Here is a 21,400-nt window from a genome sequence, read left to right as displayed (position 1 = left end):
ATGCAAAGGGGGTAGCAGTAGTCTGTCAGATTTGTTTTTGGAGCTCAAGTTTTCATCTTGTATATTTTTAGGCTCCATATAGAAAGTGAACACTCCATACATCAATATCTTGCTTAAGGTACCATCGGACTCTTTGCTGTTTATATTGATTCAGTCAGTGATACTTTGAGAAGAAGAGCTAGATTTTTAGTAATATATCTCTTACTGTAGGAGAAAAATGCTTTGGTTTTATTATGGTTTGTTAGGAAATTAGAAAATCGTTGAATGAGTTCCAGTCACAATGTGCTTTATTAGGACAATATACTGAAGTGGTTTATTTTGGTGTGTACTTCCTTGTGTCAAAATGTGCTAATTTCACAGTATAGAAAGGTACCAGCAATGTTTTTATGGAAGCAGATCAACTGTGGGGGTTTGTCACAACCGTATTACATTGTGTTCTTTTATTTAACAGACAACTGGATCGAAACACGCAAGTAATTGTACTATTACTTTTCCTGTTCAGTTGCTATGTGTCATCTACCTTCTAGTGACTTACTACATTATCATATACAATAAATAGCTAAGATGATTTTTCAATGATTACTGACAGTTTTCACAACTGAGACATATTTAATTTATACAAAGAATTTTCCATTCAGTGTAAACAAGCATAGGAAAAAATATTTCTAAAATGACTTTGCAACATGTGCTTTATTTGAAGCCATTACGGAATCAAAACTACACAGTATAACCCTTTAGCATACCTTACCCATTCAATGGTGTTGTTGAGAAACTGAAATTTCTAAGTCATGGAATGAAAACTACATTGCAAAATTAAATGTTCATGCTACAGTGTCCTCTGCTGAATAGCCTGTGTCACCAATAGCAATAATTTAAGAAAAGCCCATTTTCCAAGCTCATTATATATACTTTTCTCATGACTGGGAACTTTAAAAACTCATCTTGGACATAAAAATGTTATGTAAACATTATTGTATACCTGAAACACTGGAAGGAAATATTAGATACAAGTCAGATCATTACATTAAAATGTCAAAATAGGGAAAGCATGTTGTAGGGATCAGAGAAAAAGATTGCCCTCAAAGCCTTCTCATAAAGTTCAACAGTCTCTCTCTCTCTCTCTTTCTTTCTTTTTTAAATACCTGGAGAGTAATAATTTGGAGAAAATGACCCAGCAAAATATCACAGTATTTCACCAAAATCATAATCCATTAGTTGAGCTTTGACAGTTTTTATTTTCCTGAGTAAAGTCATTGATGTTGTCAATGCCTCCTGCAATTGTTCAAATAAAATAAGGCAGTTAATGATCATGTCACTGATTTTTGTTTTCCTTCCAGAAGTACATCTGCAGAGTCTTCAACAGATTGGATTTTCTAGAAATATACATAATAAAGTTGCTTTCAGCACCCACTGTAACCCATTGCCTTGGATTTCTTAGAAGGGCAACTGTGACCACCTTTGAAAGTCAGTGATATAAAGCAGCATATTGCACAATCCAAGACGTATCACTCCAGAAGAAGTGAGGATCTGGTTAATTCAGCTGTGATATCCTTCTTTTCCCCTTGAGAGTGACAGTAAAAGCCCAAGTGTTAATCAAGTCAGGCATGGATGCAGAATATTTTGTTCACTAAATTGAAAAGCAAATTTCTCTGATGTTGGATGACTTGAATCCGAAAACAAAGGCTAACTTTCTTCGTATTTGGTTTAATAGGCAGCATAGATTTCTAAGGAGTCGAGAGGATTCCATGAACACAAACGTCCCTGCTACCCAATTATAAAAGGCTTCACTCTTAAGAGAATGTTGTGCTTCTTAACAACAACCACCAGGTGAAGATATCTTGATTTACAATGCGAATCCCAAAGAGATCAATTTGTTTTTTCTCTCGTCCATTTGATCATAGTCTCTGGTGAGCGGTACAGGAATATTAATTTGGCATACAAATCTTCCTCCAGTTCCAGTTCACCAGTCTCCCGCACTAAGAAGATATCAGTACACAATTTTAGGATGCGATCCACGTTAGGAAGCTCTTCGAACATAATGGAGTGGGAGATTCCACTGAAGAACTCACGGACAAATTTCCCTATTACCAGGACAACTGAAGCATATAATCCCATGATGCTGCAAAATGAGAAAGAAAAGGTACTACCATTTTAAAATGTGCAATAATTACAGATGAAATATGGATACTGAGACAAAAGGGGGGAATTAAATTTAAAGGGAATGATAAATTAGGTCTATTTTTTAGCAATCTGTTCAATTGCTTCAAATGTACCCTTTTCTCTCTGCACAACCAAAAGACAGGTCTATGCCCTGAGGTGTTTGCCACATGAATAAAGACAGGGGAAGAAAAGAGATGGCAGGGAGGGAAGATAAGACGCATGGGTGCTAGTGGGGAAAAGTGCAACTGCAATCATACATGAAGGGCTGGATCTAGATTTATCAACTTGCGCTGATGGAAGTGGACTTCTCTTCTCACCCCCCCCCTTCCTGTGGCAGTCCCTCACTGCCCCCTAAAAATGCTTCACAGAGTGAGGAGATCTTACTCCCCATGAGCAGGGGAGAGAGAATCCCCCCAAAAGGTGGAGGGACCTTTGGGGAGCAGAGCCCTTCCTCTCACAGAAGGGTCCTTTCCTCTTATGGGAGGCAGATCCTGGATCTATATTTTCTATAGGGGGATGGACAAAAGGTTTATGCTAACATTTAGGATATGATTAACTTAGCCAGGATCTAACCTGATGTCTGTTTCCTCTTTAAATGTATCAACAGCTATTGATTTCTGGCTGTTCTAACGGTTGAAAATCATAGGGTTGAAAGTGATAGGGTAACAGCTGACCATAATTAATATCTATAATCTGTGGAAGGATTTTATGAGGCATGACAGTCAAGTTGCGACCAAAGTTGGGAGGAAAAAGGGAGATTTAAGGAACTCGACTTTTCGGATCAATTTTGAACTGGATTTAGGAAACATCAGAATAAGATCTGTTGTTCCAACAATGGGTCTACTGCTGGGCTTGTCTAGAGGCCTCAAGACCCTACTATAGCTGATAACATCACTGCCACACAGCCAGGATCTAGAGAGCTTCCCCAAAGCTCTCTAGATTAAGGGTAAACAGAAAGTAGATCTCCAGATGTTTTGGACTTCAACTATGAACATTCCCATAATCTCTTACCATTGGCCATGCTGACAGGGGGTTCTGGGAGTTGAAGGTCAAAAAATCTTGAGATCTACCTTCTGCCCACCCCTGCTCTAGATAACCAGTTGAACTTACTGGCAGCAGCACAGATTGCAGGGAGGACCTGCTTTACATCCTTAAGGCCCTGTACAGATGCCCTAGATGTCCCTGCACATGCACATTGAATGCAGGGTAGATGGTCATAATAAGAAATCCAGTCACTATTATGCCAAACTACCTTGGACGCACTGTATCATCTTGGGCCTTCATCTACCTTGTAGCTTTAGGACCTGAATTTGTCTCCCTTCACCATCCACAGAACCTCTGGTGTTCTAGAGGGTGGGGTGGCAGGGAAACCAGTGCCAGCTCAGGTTTTTGAGGGCCCTTTAGAAAGACACCTTCAATGGGCTCCCTTTCTCAGGGAGTCTATCTCCTCACCACCGTTGTCACCAGCTGCTATTGCTTCTCTCATCCTTCAACTCAAAAGGCTTCTTATCAGCAGATGCCTTCTGGGGTGTGGGCCCTTGGCTCGTGCCCAACCATGCCTACTCTTGACACCGCCCCTGGCAATCTCTCTCTGAGATGCCTCAGGTTTGGGGAGAGGGTCTGCTTTATGTAGCATCATATTATAAACGGAAATAGTTCTGCTCCGGAAAAGAACCAAGGTATTTAACTTCAGTTACATTTGCCGCATGACATACTGATGTGAGGATGAGATGCTTGCTTACCCGTAGCCTGCCAAGAATCCAAGGCTAGGAGGGCTAACTTTGTCACTAAACACAATAAGTTCCAGGCTCGACTTGTTTGTTTCCAAAGTTTTGTTAAACTGGGTTAGAACCCACCATTCGGTACGCTGCTCAGATTTGTTGTTGCTGGACAGTGAAACCCTGATGTCTTTATATTTCCCATCTACCCAAAAAAGAAAGGAAGAAACCATTTCGTCAGTGCCTCATGTTACTTGCAAATTATCTTATTTCATGGGAGTGTGAAACCCAGGGATCATGGCCAATTGGATATCTGTCATCTGACCCCCCCCCAAAAAAAGCAGGCCTATTACTTTATTTTTAAAGATGCGGTAAAACAAAATGGTTCAGTTGTACTTGAAAGGAAAATGCAATTGTTCCCTGGACTTGTGCTATCCCATATTTTAATGCTATCTGTCTTACTGTGTTTACTGTGTAAAATGCCCTGTCTAATATGCATACTCTCCGTGTGGCTAGTATGCATACTCGTAGTGTGGGGCAAGTCACATACTCCGAGTGTGGCTCAGCACAGACCTTTGCTCCTCCAGGAGGGCACCCTAAATGCCAGTTTCAAAGTACGGCATGAAGCTGCTTCAACCCCATTCCCTATCAGCTAATCATTAAGGCCTCAGGCAGCACTGCATAACAGGGATATTTGCAGCCCTATAAAAGAAACCATTCAAACAGCTTTCCATATCAATAAAACCCTAGGGGAAGGTGCACTTTAATAGCAGGCTGGGGATAATGAGAGTTGTAATGCAACCCAACTGGATAGCACCAGGATGGGGAAGGCCACTTTAATGTTATAGGAGAGTGAACTGCAAAGGACCAAAATCCTAGCTAGCCTGAGTCCCTTGTCACCATCTGTGCAAGACTACCCACCCGCTCAATAAGTGCATATGCAACCTAGGCCACAAATGTGTCAGAATCAGAGAGAAGGCAGAAATATTTTTCCCGTTGAAAATAGCAGCAGCTCACTGATGAAAGTCCATACCTGTCAAGAGTTGCTTTATGGGCTTTGCAACAGAATCACTAGGTGCCTTGATATAATGTGGATATACATCAATTAGTGTCCTGCAAAAGAAAGATGAGTTAAGGTTCATTTACAGTTTGGTTTGGTTATGATCATTATGTGTAAATATGCCTTAACTACAACTCCCAGGCTTGATTCTGGTTTATTTTCCCGCCCCCCAATAGTTTTGTCATTCTTCAATATATTGAAAATGCAATGGCATTTCCAAAGTTTTTATATCAGCAACTAACCCACCACCTAAATATTCTCCACTTTGGGTATCGGGAGAGTACTTATATTCCCCTATTTATAAAAACAAACTATAGACAAGTTAATCACCCATCCAATTTTTTTTAACTTTGCTTTATTTAATTATTGTGCATAGTACAATAAACTTACATTCAACAAATACAATAAATCAATAATCAACTATTTGAACAAAAATAAAAAGAAACTTCCCATTATTGTCTGAATTACATTAACAGTAGAATGTTCTTAGAGCACCCCTAGATCTCTACAAAACTATAGCCTTAGCTAGACCTAAGGATTCTCCCAGGCAAATGGAGGGTTCATCCCTGCCTGCTCCTGGGATCCCCTGCGTGTCATTTGGATGCACAGGGATGATCCCGGGACAATCCCAGGATATAGGCTTGGTCTAGTCATGGCCTATGTTTCAGATATCAGAGGCTTACAGGCCATGATCCCTTTGTTGACAAATGCAATGGAGGGCAGCTAATTTCCATGAAAAGCTCCCATTGACTACCCCTCTCAGAATTCTGCCATGGTGGGTAAGTCTCCCTGAAAGTGAAAATTTCCAGATATTGGTGAACCATCCTATTTTTTAAAAGCAGTTACAAAAGCAGGTGCAGGTTTATGTGGCATTTGCACATGGGCATTTCGGATCAGGCCCCACACATGCTAAATGAGAAGATCAAATCTACATCTGAAGTATGCATGTGTGTACAGCATCAATCAACTGTGAGCAGACTAAATGCAGCCATCACCTTCAATCCTTCCCCAGTAGCTCATTGGCATTGCCAACGCTGATAATGTGAACATCTCATTAAACAGTTAAACATGGCGATCCTAATTGTTTTGAGGATGGAAAGAAATAATAAACACTTTTTAAAACTAGCAGAATGACCCTACTGAAAACACGGAAGAACAAAAAATCCATTTGCCAAAAGCGATTATAATTTTATAGCAGTCTTCCCCAATATGGTGCCCTCCAGATATTTTGGGCCAGCTTTCATCAGCCCCAGCCAGCATGCCCAGTAATCAGGAATTATGAGAGTTGTAGTTCAAAACAATTGGAGGGTACCAGGTTGAGGAAGGCTGGTCTACAGCAATAGAATAGTAGTAATAATAAAAATCTCTTTACATGTCTGAAATACTGTTATTGTCTTTCCCAAAGTCTTTAAGTTTGAGCTTTGCTTTGAAAACAAAACAAAATAGGTGTATTAGTAAACATAGAAATAACTTACACAAAGCCATTGGTATCTGGATTTGGATTTTCCATCATTTGAGCAATTTTTTCTCTTGTTTTAATTGGTAGGTTGTGAGACACTTTATCCGATGTTATTTCTGCTTTTGCTCCAAGGGAGTGGTTTCTTTAACAAAAATTGTATCAAAGGGAGTCACACTATTGAACTGTCCATCAACATACAATCACAAAGCACTGTACAATTCCTCTGAATCTTGTATTCAAAATGTTACTCTCCCTGGGTGATAGACTTTGCACTGTGACATTTCAAGGACAGCTCTATCCTGTGAATCTCCTTTAACTGCAGTGGTGCAAACAGTGGCCTGGGTGGACACCTAAAGCTAGACTTTATGCATGGGATTTGCTCCCTGGTGCTGCAGCTCCTACCGGTGGGTCCTTACTATCAGGAAATCCAACTTGATTTTGGATTGATGCTTTCCAGCAGCTAGGATGCTGTGCTGGGAGCCCATGGCCTCACATCTTTACATTCTCTGTGAGATGTAATTCAAGTGATCTTGCAGTACTCAACTGCACTACAATGGTGTCTGTGTGTTCTGGGAATGGGGCAACTCATGGGGCAATTATCGATGGATACTAATACCAGTGAACATTAGGCAAAGTGATCTGAAAATAAGGATACAAAATTATAGCCCCGTCCCCTAAAGAATAGTCTAACGGTCAGTTTGTAGGATAAAGCAGCTGCTTGTAGTTGCTCTAAATCTGAACACAGTGTTAGGTGAGAAGCCAGTTGTCTAGAAAACTTCATCACATAGAGCATTTGAGTTCCACTATTAGTACCACAAGTGCCAATTTAGGGCTGCTGCAACAGTGACACTTGGTAAACAGCCCTATATGAACTGTTGGCCACATGGACAGCCCTCACTCCAGGTTTAAAGTAACAACCACCAGATTAAAGGAACATACCAACTACTGCCATATATATCGAACATATGAGTGCCCTACAGAATCACTGTAAAGACTGGTGGACCTGGCTCTGTACATGTTGGAATAGCCCTTAGTTTGATACCATACCACCTTCAAGCAAAGTTACACAGCTGTCAGAAGTGGACACATTGGGCCCACCCTATCTGAGTACAGCCTTGCCTGTTGGCACCCCCAGTCATGGCCCCTGCCATACTGCAGCCCCATAGGCCTCTGAGAGAGGAGTCTGTACACTCCATTCCCCTAAAGGGGGTTGCCCCACAGCAGCAGGGAGGGGACAGGAGTATAACTCCGTCCCTCGGCCTACTAATCTCCCCTGGCCTCAAACAGTATGGACTGCAAAGCTATGTGTTGGTTAGGGAAGTCTGCCCCTGGCACATGAAGACATTACTGCAGGCTACAACCACAGGGACACATTAAATTCATTAAAATCATGTTGTAAAAGTAAATAACCCCTAGGTGCATGTCCCTAGGGGCTCCTTAGTATGTATGCCAAGTTTCTATACCAAGTCTAGGTATCCTGGTGTTGGCATTATGGTGCTGAAGAACGGACAGACAGGCAGAAAGACACACAAACTCTTTATTATTGTAGCATGTTGTATTTTATTCTGGGAGACAATAATTCTAGCCTACAGTACAAGGCTGTTGGAAGAATTATTGTGACCTAAGACACTTTGGTTTGGATCCAGATCTGCTGTTTTGTTAACAGAAGGGCTCCTTCCATTCACAAAAGTAACTGAGGTCCAGCAGAGATTCCTGCTGGAAGGAGGGAAGAGAGACTTTTTTTTGTCTATTTTCCTTCCCCCTTTCAAACCCCAACCCTAATTTCCATGCTGTCCTTGAGGGCCCCCCAAACCTTTAACATTTAAATGCACAAATTAAAAACAAAAAGGCAGCAAAATCCTAAACAGCATAACAAGGAAGGTTAGAGATATATGAAATGCAGCAACACAGCATAGTGTTACTAGACAAATAAAAGTAATTCTAGATGCTACCAGGGAAACCATACCTTTGAATACTCCATGAAACAACTAGAGAAAAATCAGGATTGCCTGCTTTGAGTTCCTTAATCATATTTTTTCTGCTGGGAGGGCTGATAGTCCATAAAGAATTTGAATTGCCTTCTAGCTGTGCAACTGTTATATCTTCTATACCGTAGTTCTCTAGAAACTGTAAAGCACCCTAAAATGAATATAAACAAATAAATGAATGAATGAATGAAGACGGCGAAGGTTCTATCCCTGTACCTTTAAGTTCTGATTGGTAACAGTACCCTTTGCCAATTTTGATTTCTTTAGTGGGACCCAAAAAGGGAAGGGAGAGGCAGCTTGGAGAAGATAGTATGGGCACGATAAGGGCAATAAATAAATAGCATACCTCCTACAGAAGGGACAAAACCCTGCAAAACATTTTTCCTAGTGAAATCACTCCCTACTGTACTCCAAAGCCTGGCACCTTTTATGCCAGGACAGAGACCCAGGTTCTACAGAGGCGCAGGGGGCTAGAGTGAATATCCTTTTTAGAATTTCGTTATTTGTTTTTGATGGACCCCAGAATAGCTGTTTTTATAAGGATACTGTGTTCATGCTTTTTATGTTTTTAAACTTTGTATATTTGTTTTAATGATTACTGTTTTTAACTTTTGTAAATTGCCCAGAGAGCTTCGGCTGTGGGGTGGTATATAAATGCAATAAATAAATAAATTAAAATGGTGTGAACATTCTATTCATCATAAAATCAAGGCAAATAGTTCTATCAACTGGCCACTTGGCATGGAGGATCTACTTTGGCCCTTTCTACAGCTAAGAATTATCCCAGGAAAATGGACAGATCGTCCCTGCCTGCTCCTGGGATCCCCTGTGTGTAATTTGCATGCACAGGGATGATCCCGGGACAATCCTGGGGGAAAAGGCAGGTGTAGAAACGGCCTTTGTAAGGACAAAATGAATTTCAGGACATTCTCATAAAGAATGGCTTGTTACAGCAGTTTTCAAAGTTTGGCCCTCTCACACTCTTTGCAGCTGTTTTTGTGCTCACCCAAACCATATCTTGATTTTCTCCTTGAGGCACCTTAGATGATGCCTAAAATTTAAGAATGTTACAAAGTTTAGTTGGCTTGCTGAAAATGTGCTATTTTAAAATTTATGAAATTTTCAATGTTTCCATTATAAATCAGTCAGTCAGTCAAGCTAAGGGCAACTCCTGTCTGTTTAATATATTGGAGGTACTGTAGTTGAACCTGTTTTCCAATACAAACGTGGCTATTGCTGAAGGGAGAAGGCTGCAGGAGTGTGTGCATGTGTATGTGAGGTTGCTGCGTTTTATGTCCTCCTGCGCATGGAGTGAAGCATGCCTACATTTTCAGACACACACAGGAGTATGTCAGCCATAAATACGCACTGCTGTGTGTTCAGTCTTTCCTCTTTGTGCGTTACGGAGTACTGAGTCCAGTTGGGTGCTGAGCCCATGCGTGGACTGAGCCCAAAGGGATCGTCAATTTAGTCATGCTGGTAATGTTGAAGGATGACACAATTACCGATCAATATTATTATTAATATTAATATAGCAGCTAAAAGTATACTAAACTCTTACCAGGGTAAAAAAAGTTACTTACGGTATTTTTATCAAAACTTTTAAGTAATCCTTTGTATTCCTGTCCCGTCATATTTTTTAGTTGACTCTGCTGAGCACTCATTGTAAAAATAGGCTGGAAAACCAAGAAGACAAAGCTGAGGTATCCACTTCAGTAAGTTCTGATTTTTTTTTTAAACCAATTATGACATTCACTTTTGCCAAAATTCAAAGCCCACATTAATGTAAGGGAAAATAGCAGATGAAAGAAAGATATAAAGGAAAACATGTGACATGTTTGTTTGTTTGTACCTGATACCCTCCTAAAGTTATTGTGATGGATACATCGAGGGGCTTATTTGTGACCCCCGCAACCGATTTGATTAGAGACATGAAGAGCAGTGGGAACCACACTATACAGATCAGCAAGACGATAATCATGCCACCCATTCCATACTTCACCACCTTCTTCTTCTTCTGGCCCCTTGGCTGGGGATATCTCTGCAATAAGCAAAATCAGACATTAGCAAAAAAAACAATCGTGTCTTTCTTTCTCTTTTTAAACAAGGGGGTGGGGAACCTCCTGGCATCAATGCAGGTCTGCTTTTGTTTTTCTGTTTTAAACCCCCACATGGGTTGGTTTAAGCAAAGTGGTTCTGGTCTATATTGGGGGCCCACAGGCTTACTTCTGAGTAATTAAAAAACAGAGGGGCAGCTGCACACTATGTATTTAACATGGGGGCTGTCTTGAAGTCGTCTTTGCCCTGTGGTGGCTCCGAATCTGTGCTGTGTCAGTTAGATGACGCAGCTGCAGATTCAAAGCCACGTGCAGATTTGCAAAGAGGCGAAGATGTGCGGCTGAAAAGCCGGGACGTAACCCAACTTTTCCACTCAGAGCAAGGTCAGCCCGGCTCTTCTTCTGGTCTGTCCTTGCTCAGAGCCACTCTGGGAGCATTCCCGGGTGGAACGCGACCTCCTATCGGTCGCCAGAAGCTGGGGAAGGGGTGGACCCAGTAAGCCTAATGGCTGCTGGAAAGCCCCCACTGCCTCCCCTCATTAGAACAACTTGCTGCCACCACGCACCAGGGGTAGCATGGGGTTTGGTGGCAGAGTGGTGTCAACCTGGCATCGTGAAGACAGACCTCTAGTGTATGATTTGACCTGAAGGTTCATCTAATGTAGCATTCTATTTCCAACTGTAGCCAAACAAAATGCCAAGATATTTTGGGAATATTGAACCAAAAGTATACTCTGCCTATCTTTTCTGTTTGGGGCTGTTAATGCCCATATAATTCATATTTCAACATGTAGGGGATTCTGTATTCTCCCTGCCCTCAAATACTCTACGTTTAACTACCAGGGTGGCTTGGCAAAGCCATGCTTCCTAGCCTAAAGGACGGCTAGCGGCCGACGGTGCTGGTGGTGAACGACGAATCCGATGTTCTAAAGATCAACACACCATAGGAACCTGGAATGTAAGATCTATGAGCCAGGGCAAATTGGATGTGGTTATTGGTGAGATGTCAAGATTAAATATAGATATATTGGGTGTCAGTGAACTGAAATGACTGGAATGGGCCACTTCACATCAGATCACCACCAGATCTACTACTGTGGACAAGAGGATCACAGAAGAAATGGAGTAGCCTTCATAATTAATAATAAAGTGGCTAAAGCAGTGCTTGGATACAATCCAAAAAATGATAGAATGATCTCAATTCGAATTCAGGGTAAGCCATTTAACATCACAGAGATCCAAATATATGCTCCAACCACAGATGCTGAAGAAGCAGAAGTAGATCAGTTCTATGAGGATCTGCAGCACCTACTGGATAATACACCAAAAAGAGATGTTATTTTCGTTACAGGAGACTGGAACGCTAAGGTGGGCAGTCAAATGACATCTGAAATTACAGGTAAGCATGGTTTAGGAGAACAAAATGAAGCGGGACATAGGCTGATAGAATTCTGCCAGGACAACTCACTGTGCATAACAAACACTTTCTTCCAACAACCGAAAAGACGGCTTTGTATATGGACTTCACCAGACGGCCGACACCGAAATCAGATTGACTACATCCTTTGCAGCCAAAAGTGGCAGACATCTATACAGACAGTAAAAACAAGACCTGGAGCTGACTGTAGTTCAGATCACGAACTTCTTATTGCACAATTAAGAATCAAACTAAAGAGAATAGGGAAGACCCACAGATCAGTTAGATATGAGCTCACTAATATTCCTAATGAATATGCAGTGGAAGTGAAGAATAGATTTAAGGGACTAGATTTAGTAGATAGGGTCCCAGAAGAACTATGGACAGAAGTTCGCAACATTGTCCAAGAGGTTGCAACAAAAAACGTCCCAAAGAAAAAGAAAACCAAGAAGGCAAGATGGCTGTCTGCTGAGACACTGGAAGTAGCCCAAGAAAGAAGGAAAGCAAAAGGCAACAGTGATAGGGGGAGATATGCCCAATTAAATGCAAAATTCCAGAGGTTAGCCAGAAGAGATAAGGAATTATTTTTAAACAAGCAATATGCGGAAGTGGAAGAATAGAATAGAATAGGAAGAATTTCCTCTTCCAGAAAATTAGAAACATCGGAGGTAAATTCCAGGCAAAAATGGGTATGATCAAAAACAAAGATGGCAAGGACCTAACAGAAACAGAAGAGATCAAGAAAAGGTGGCAAGAATATACGGAAGATCTGCATAGGAAGGATAATAATATCGGGGATAGCTCAGACGGTGTGGTCAGTGAGTTAGAGCCAGACATCCTGAAGAGTGAGGTCGAATGGGCCTTAAGAAGCATTGCTAATAACAAGGCAGCAGGAGATGACGGTATCCCAGCTGAACTGTTTAAAATATTGCAAGATGATGCTGTCAAGCTGATGCATGCCATATGCCAGCAAATTTGGAAAACACAAGAATGGCCATCAGACTGGAAAAAATCAACTTATATCCCCATACCAAAAAAGGGAAACATTAAAGAATGTTCAAACTATCGGACAGTGGCACTTATTTCACATGCCAACAAGGTAATGCTCAAGATCCTGCAAGGTAGACTCCAGCAATTCATGGAGCGAGAATTGCCAGATGTACAAGCTGGGTTTAGAAAAGGCAGAGGAACTAGAGACCAAATTGCCAATATCCGCTGGATAATGGAGAAAGCCAAGGAGTTCCAGAAAAACATCTATTTCTGTTTTATTGACTATTCGAAAGCCTTTGACTGTGTGGATCATAACAAACTGTGGCAAGTTCTTGGTGGTATGGGGATACCAAGTCATCTTGTCTGCCTCCTGAGGAATCTGTATAACGAACAAGTAGCAACGGTAAGAACAGACCACGGAACAACGGACTGGTTTAAGATTAGGAAAGGAGTACGGCAGGGTTGTATACTCTCACCTTACCTATTCAACTTGTATGCAGAACACATCATGCGATGTGCTGGGCTTGACGAATCCAAGGCTGGAGTTAAAATCGCAGGAAGAAACATTAACAATCTCAGATATGCAGATGATACCGCTTTGATGGCTGAAAGCGAGGTGGAGCCGAGGAGCCTTATGACAAAGGTGAAAGAAGGAAGTGCAAAAGCTAGGTTGCAGTTAAACCTCAAAAAAACCAAGATTATGGCAACCAGCTTGATTGATAACTGGCAAATAGAGGGAGAAAACGTGGAGGCAGTGACAGACTTTGTATTTCTGGGCGCAAAGATTACTGCAGACGCTGACTGCAGCCAGGAAATCAGAAGACATTTACTTCTTGGGAGGAGAGCAATGACAAATCTCGATAAAATAGTTAAGAGCAGAGACACCACACTGACAACAAAGGTCCGCATAGTTAAAGCAATGGTATTCCCCGTAGTAACCTATGGCTGCGAGAGCTGGACCATAAGGAAAGCTGAGCGAAGGAAGATAGATGCTTTTGAACTGTGGTGTTGGAGGAAAATTCTGAGAGTGCCTTGGACTGCAAGAAGATCCAACCAGTCCATACTCCAGGAAATAAAGCCAGACTGCTCACTTGAGGGAATGGCATTAAAGGCAAAACTGAAGTACTTTGGCCACATAATGAGAAGACAGGATACCCTGGAGAAGAGGCTGATGCTAGGGAAAGTGGAAGGCAAAAGGAAGAGGGGCCGACCAAGGGCAAGATGGATGGATGATATTCTGGAGGTGACAGACTTGACCTTGGGGGAGCTAGGGGTGGTGACAGCCGACAGAAAGCTCTGGCGTGGGCTGGTCCATGAAGTCACGAAGAGTCGGAAGCGACTGAACGAATAAACAACAACAAATATAATTCATGCTTAAAAATAAAACTAGGAGCACTTGTAGGCAGAAAACACCTATTGCTTACAACCAAAAGGCATTTTGCAATTGTTCCGCTTTTTCTGGAAAGAAAAAAGACAGAAGCTGCAGTGGGAAAAGACAGGTGGGCAACACATTGAAGTGACAGCCCTCCTAAAATTTAGTGAATGAGACAAGGAGTCCAGTAGCCTTCCTGTGATAGAAGGAAATGGGAGCTAGAGCTGAGTATCAGCCGTATATGGATGGCACTTCAGTCCCAATCTCCATGTGGAAGATAATGGATCTGGACAGTTTCTAGAGGGCTCTGTCTATTTTTTCCCCCTGGATGATATCACTGGCTCTCCTGTTGAAACCCTGGTTGATCAGTGAAATGCAGAAATCTTTTGGTATGAAGTCAACATCTGAGACCCTTCTCTGAGTTCCACCTCCAAGGGTGTCTTGGAGAGTGGCAATAACGGAGAGGGCCTTCACAGTGCTAGCCCCCTGACTGAGCAGTGATTTCCACACTGAGGTCCACCTGGCACCAATGTTGCCATCTTCTTAATCCCAGGTTAAGGCAGTCCTCTATTTCCAGGTGTTTGATGGTGTATGATGGGATTTGTTTTATCAGGTTTTATCTCATTGGAATTGTTTTTTAGATATTTTGAATTGTTTTTAAATTTTGCATGTTAAAAGTCTTTTTATATCATATTTTGTAATTTTTGTGAACCATCCAGAGAGCTTTGGCTATTGGGTGGTAAATAAATGAAATAGCCCTATTGTTCCTGAGTGTGACTTCTCTGGAATAGAGCTCATATGGCTCCATGGTATAATGAATACAATGGAGCAATGAAACAAAATAGGAGACAGCTTGAAAGTAGATGGAGGAAAACTCCTAACAGATGCAATAATACCCTGGTGTTGTGCCTATGCTCAAGTATATTCGTGGGCAGTAAAGACAGAGAAAATACACAATCTCTCCACTTCTATTGAATCTGCTGAATGTCATCCAGCAGGGCTTTTTAGGGTTGTTTGGGGTTTACTATATGCTGGCCCTAATGAGATAAAAAGTCTCTTGATTCTGTTGGGATTCCAGTGTTTTATCAGGTGAATCAGGTGAGGTATCCAGAGCAAAGTCTTATTAGGTTTGGCGACATGGACAAGATGCTTGGATGGGTTGATGAAACCACTTCTCTATTTGATCCTTGTCTCTCTTGGCTTATAAAAACCAGCATGAAGGGAACAGTTGGCTGTCTCCCTGCCTCTCTCAGCCCTGGCTGGCTGAGAGAGGCAGCAGTGTGATCACTCTCTGGACCTGGAAGATCTCGACAACTTGAGGCTAGTGGCGAATGTTCCTTTCCTGGGCAAGATCCTTGAGCGGGTGGTTGCTGACAGATGCTCCAGATGCTCTTGGATGAGACCGGTTACCTGGATCCATTTCAGTTGGGGTCTAGGAAGGGTTTGGGAATGGAAATAGTCTTTAATGCCCTGTAAGATGACCTATGTACGGAGAGAGGCAGGGGGAGTGTGATCCAATTTATTCTCCTTGATCTCTCAGCAGCTTTCGATACCATTGACCATGGTCTCTTTCTGGGGCCACTGTCTTGAAGTGGGAGTGAGGGGTACTGCACTACAGTGGTTTCACTCCTACTTAGATGGTCGGCTCCACAAGGTGGAAGATATTGCTTGGCCCCATAGATTCTCCAGTATGATGTTCTGCAGGGGCGGTTTAGTTCCCCATGCTGTTTAACATCTACATGAAATTGCTAAGTGGGGTCATCAGATGTTTTAAACTACAGTTCTCAGCACTCCTGACCACTGACAATGCTAACTGGGGCTGATGTGAGTTGAAGCCCAAAACATCTGGAGGGCAACAGGTTGGGGAAGGCTGCTACAACATATAGAAAGATTGGGAAATTACCGTGACACCCAAAAGAGAAAAGAGTAACAGAAAAGGAAAGAAATTTGGACAAAGAAGTATTAACATTTGTTTTCAATGAATCAAAGGAGTTATCAGTGCATGCAAAATGCTGACTTTGGGCCAAAAAGAATAACTAAATTTGGGGGTTGCAAACCAAATCCCATGGAAGTCAGTGGCAACAGTTCAATGGTTTTTAATCTGGAGTACACCCCAGTTGAAACATTGCACTGGTCCATTTAGAAACCATTTCCTGAAGTTTGCATTTATGTTGCGCAGTCCTGATTTTTGTTACGAGTTCCTGTTTCAAGTAAGTAAATAAGGAATTTTTTGGACCATTAAGTTTGTACCAGGTCCAGCTGTTAGTTATAACTTTTCAAGCCCAGATCTTGAATTCCTTACTGTGTTTTTAAATAGAATTACCATTAAGTTTCAGCTCTTCCTTTCAGAAGTCTTAAATGAAACATTTCACAGGGACCTACAGCCTTAATTTTTCCAAGCAATTTATCAGTTTCTGGAGACTGTGTTAACAATTAAATGTTTACATTCGCAGACACCTGTGAATGTATCGGGCGGGGGGGGGGGGAAATACTGTCTGAAACACCATCAACTTAATACATGTGTTTAGGAATAGAATTTTAGCACGATAATTCTCAAATATGTATTTTTCATTTCTTCAAGAATCTGCAATATGATCTTTCCTGCCACCATAAAGGCTGCAAAGAAAAACATGCTTTAAAAGTTTACTTGCCTTTTCAGACTCTCGCCAGCACTTTAGGATGAATATATGAGCATAAATATCTTCCACACAAATCCAGCTAGAAAGACTTAATGTGGTATCTGTCCAAACCCAGTCCATTACTGCCCTCAACTCAGTCAAGAATGGTACCAGACGGAATCTAGAAGGAGAGGAATCAGCGCAGATGAAGAATCAGTTTTCGTTTGAAGGACAATGCTTCATCTAACCTATGATTTCAAGAGATTTATTTGTATATTTTGGATAGGTTTTAAGTGTCCTGGGGTGTGTGTCTATATGTTCTATTAACCCCACAGTGTGCTAATTTACAAGGTGCTAATTTACCGCGACTTTTACGTTTACTCCAAGGTCACTATGTTACTTTCCGGCTTCGGTTTGGGTCACCCAGTGGGTGTAGTACTGTAAGTGTGGGAATGCAAGGCAAGGGTGGGCTTGATGAGGGAATGGCCGCCGGTGCTGCTGTTTTTCCTGGCTGGATAGCCCGTGCTCCCTCCTGCCCTGTCTAGCCCTTTTGATTTCGCCTCACAATAGCTGCAGGCTTTTGAGCTAATGAACTTCCAATGCGGCATCATATAGACTGCCCCTAGATTAGCTGCGTTCTTCACCATCCAAACAGGAGGCTCCAAATGGTTGCACACAGGATTTTTTAAAGCTCCCCCTTCAAGCATGAGCTCTCTGTGGCCCCTGAAAAGCTCCTTCCTAGGGGTGGGAGAGCCCTCCGGAGCAGCATGCCATAAGAAATGTTGCCCCTCCCTCTGCATGAGCGGAAGTACTCATTTATTTGATGATGAGTTACCACTTTGAGCACCTTTTGTTTGCACTGATGAATATCAGATCATCAGGTTGAAGAGCACAGCATCCCAAAGGGAAGGAAACAGTGCCAAAAGTAAAACAAAATGTATACGACACCCCTCGAGGGGCATTGTATAGGGCATTGAGTGGAAAGGCAGCCTATAAAATGTTTAAAATAAATAAATAAATAAATAAAAAGCTGACAGGGGTAAGAGAGAAATGTATAATAAGAAATTCAGTGTTTATATTATACACGCACCCTTGAAATAAGAAGAGGTTTACGTAATTATAACTTTTTGTGAGGAAATTCCCAAGTACGCGGGTCGGGTAGCCACAACGTATCTGATATGCTGATAATCCAAAATAAACACATTTCACAAAATACCAGAGTTGTGCAACTGTATTTTGGCTAAATTTCCTGCAATACAAAACAGAGTGGGAGAAAATGAATATATCTATATACACACGCTCTTTCCTGAATCGGCCTGTAATCCCAAGAGCTCCTTTCAGAATAAGCACTTGGGGCTTCTAATTCTCTCTCCCTTAACAGCAGCTTCATATGGTGCTCTGGAGAGCACTTTTCAGTTCCACCCTCCAAGTTTCAATAGACCCTTGGCAGTTGCTTTCAGAAAGAGGGCAAACAATTGTACTGCTGTCTGGATGAGTCTCAAATGATCTAGTCATGTAGAAAATGATGCTTTGGTTCCAGGTTCTTCAAACCTTTGCTAGGAACGATGAACTGGAAAGCACAGGCAGTCAGAAAACCAGTGCAGAAATCTTGTTAAACAGTTAACTTTAGGCTGCCAGAGAATGGGATATGTTGCACATTAAAATGAATTCCCTGAACTTTCTCAAGTCATATTTTAAAAATAGATAACTCAGCCTCCCAGAGGAACTATTCTGCACCTTTTCCCATTTTTGCAAAGCTTGCTGGCTGCATTTACGTCTGTGTTTGTGTTGTGGGATACTGCAGCCTCCATCTTTTCTAAATCACAGGTATAGTGATATGGGCTATGATGCCTGTTCCCTCTCTGCAGTTGTATAATTTTAGTTAGGGTGAAATCCTATGGGATTGATGCCTGCTAGATGAAGGGCTTCCATCTTGCAACTATCCTAAGCCGGGCAGGGTGGGAGGAGAGGCTGAGGCTTTTAGGGCCTCTCCGTCCTCTGCTTTTGCATTTTGAGCTAGATAGACCTCTGTCTAGCTCATCTACTTGCCTTTAAGTGGAGATGGGAACTGAGAGACTTGAGGATCAGGCAGATCTAGGTCCTCTTTCCTCCCCATCCATAGTCCCCCCCCACACAACATTTCCTCCCTCCCATAGGTCTACCCTCAGGAGACTGAGCCACCACAGAGTTTCTTGCAGCAGCTGGGTGTGGTGGGAAATCCAAGTGGTCACTAACACTCTAGGGGGTTGTTCACACAACATGATAAGCCAAACTCAGTGGTTGAGTCTGGGTTGTTGTTGAAACATGGGTTGTTTGTTGAACCTTGGATTAGCTTCTTGTCTGAATCCAGGACATTTTCCACAGGGTGGTTTGTTAACCACCCTGAACAGCCCAACAATAAACCATGGGTCCTCAAGGTGGCTCATTTGAGAAAAATGAGCCACTCTTCATGTCCTGGATTCAGACAACATGCTAGCCCATAGTTCAACAAATAAACAAATTCTGCATGGCCTTGTTGTGAAGGCAAGCATCCCTTTAAGAAGTATAGCTTATATTACCACTCCAAATCAGTTCTAATTAGTCCTACCCTAGCAGAGACATGAAAAAGTTAGGCTGTATATATTCATTATTTTAGACATTATTTCTGATATTTCTATGCTGTCTTTCAGGGCAAATCCCTCCCAAGGCCACTCACATACATAATCAAAAACATAAAATAGAACTAAAATAATATGTTACAGTTATAAAACTAAAACAGGTAAGAGTAAAATCTGTTTAGTTCAAAGACTGCTTACTCCTTATTAAACTTTTGACTGAAGACGTAAACTAGTAGTATTCTATTCAGGGATTTAATGGATTCCTGAACATCTATCTACACAGTATGTTGGAGCAGCTATAAGTAAATATAATGTTGATAGCAAGTCCTGTACCAGATATAATTTGACCTTGGTCAAAGAACTCTAAATCTTTCTTTTTTCTTTTTTTTAACTTTCAACAGATAAAGAAGTACAATCTAAATATCATGTGGTTATGGGACTTCCTATATCGTCTCCTCAGGGCCTCCCTCTGGGTAGTTGTATTTGGTGACAGAGCTGATCCATGCTACCAGCAGCTGTCAGTACTCATGATACCATCTTTTCATCACCACAATCCATGTGCTACCTGCTGCCAGCTGGCTTTAGGTCTGGAGAGCTTCAGGGACAACATGAAACCTGTTTATGGAGGTCACAAGGCAGGTGCCTGGCCATACACCATTCATTCATCTATTCTCAGTTATGGTCACATTTCCATTACACCGTCTTTCTTCTATTTTGATAATTGTCTTCCTATCTGCTACTGATTTTGTGTTCCTATTTTTGCCCTTACCATTTCCCCCAATAATTCACATGGATTATCTTCTTATCCTATGTGAGCAAATGTCAACTCTTATGATGTCAACTGTTATATCTCTATTAGCCTACTTTATAACTTCCACAATATGTTTTATTTCCTGTTTCATAACCACATCTACCGTGAGTGCAAAGACTATGGTGACATCACACAACCTAGACACCCATCACATTATTAATATTGTGTTTGGGTCCATATCAAATCTTATTGCTCCCTTTATAGATGCTTCATAATTCCATAAGTTTATTGCTCCTGTTTTAGAAACTTCATCTATTAGCCTAGGGTATACCAGAGAATCTTAATTACATTCTATGAACGTTCTTGGTAGATAATTCTTTCTTGAAGTATATGTCAGGTTTGGACAGAAGGTAGACTCTAGTTTATTGCAGTTGTCTATTAGACCACTAGCCAATTTCCAGTAGATCCCCGATCACCTGCTTTGTTTTTTGCCAAGAATCCTGAACTGGATAGACCTTGATATGAGTTAGCAAAGCCCTTTCATATGTTCTTAAGCAAGAATACAAGCTCAAGGACACTTCACATTATGCTTTCATTGTTACACTGTAAATGTAACATACATTGGTGGACTAACAACAACAACAACAACAACAACAACAACGGACCAGGCAAGCATGACATCAGCCTACCTCTGGCCTATGCAATTGGTTAAAACATGTTTTTAACCAACTTTCAAAGAATGAAAACATCATGCGTGATCCAAATGAGGCAAGACCGCCCACTCCTGTTGATACATATCATTGGCTGGTCTTTTCATTTCTTTGTTCAATATCACCACAGCAGATCCTTTTCTTGGGATCACAAGTATATCTTTCCTAGTCGTACATGGATTGATCAGCTTTTTAAAGCAACAGAGGTAATATTGCTAAATTAAAAGGGTGTTTTTTTTACCTCTCTGTCACGCCGGGCAAGATAAAGAACATCCAAAAGTGTATACCAAAAACAAGGATGACCTGGAAGATAACTTTTCCCATGACAGTCTTTCTCAGATACAGTGCTCGATCTACTACCATCGTTCCAAACTGAATTAGCACCATCACTAAGAATGCTTCTGGCACTTGGTCCTCCGATAATGAAGAGGTAATATCTGCTGCTGCTGAGTGTTTCTGGAGAGAGAGAAATAGGGGAAATAAGGCACAGGGAGGAAAATCTC

The 21,400-nt window shown here is 41.6% G+C and overlaps 1 protein-coding gene across 1 annotated transcript in view; it reads right to left on the bottom strand.

Moving 5' to 3' along the window:
- Window positions 1-249: 249 nt before the first annotated feature.
- Window positions 250-21,400, bottom strand: part of PIEZO2 (piezo type mechanosensitive ion channel component 2) — a 307,830-nt gene continuing 286,679 nt past the window's right edge. The window contains exons 45-54 of the mRNA XM_063130557.1: window positions 21,139-21,353; window positions 17,930-18,088; window positions 16,873-17,020; window positions 10,238-10,426; window positions 9,969-10,061; window positions 8,364-8,536; window positions 6,414-6,539; window positions 4,912-4,991; window positions 3,903-4,083; window positions 250-2,119 (exon numbers count right to left, since the gene is read on the bottom strand). Coding sequence (XP_062986627.1) covers window positions 1,867-2,119; window positions 3,903-4,083; window positions 4,912-4,991; window positions 6,414-6,539; window positions 8,364-8,536; window positions 9,969-10,061; window positions 10,238-10,426; window positions 16,873-17,020; window positions 17,930-18,088; window positions 21,139-21,353 — 1,617 coding nt within the window. The 3' untranslated portion in view covers window positions 250-1,866. The remainder of the gene's footprint in view (window positions 2,120-3,902; window positions 4,084-4,911; window positions 4,992-6,413; window positions 6,540-8,363; window positions 8,537-9,968; window positions 10,062-10,237; window positions 10,427-16,872; window positions 17,021-17,929; window positions 18,089-21,138; window positions 21,354-21,400) is intronic.

The sequence above is a fragment of the Elgaria multicarinata genome, chromosome 7 (assembly GCF_023053635.1).
Source record: "Elgaria multicarinata webbii isolate HBS135686 ecotype San Diego chromosome 7, rElgMul1.1.pri, whole genome shotgun sequence".
Taxonomy (NCBI): domain Eukaryota; kingdom Metazoa; phylum Chordata; class Lepidosauria; order Squamata; family Anguidae; genus Elgaria; species Elgaria multicarinata.
Note: the sequence above shows the minus strand (reverse complement) of the source record. Positions and strands in the feature narration are given on the sequence as shown.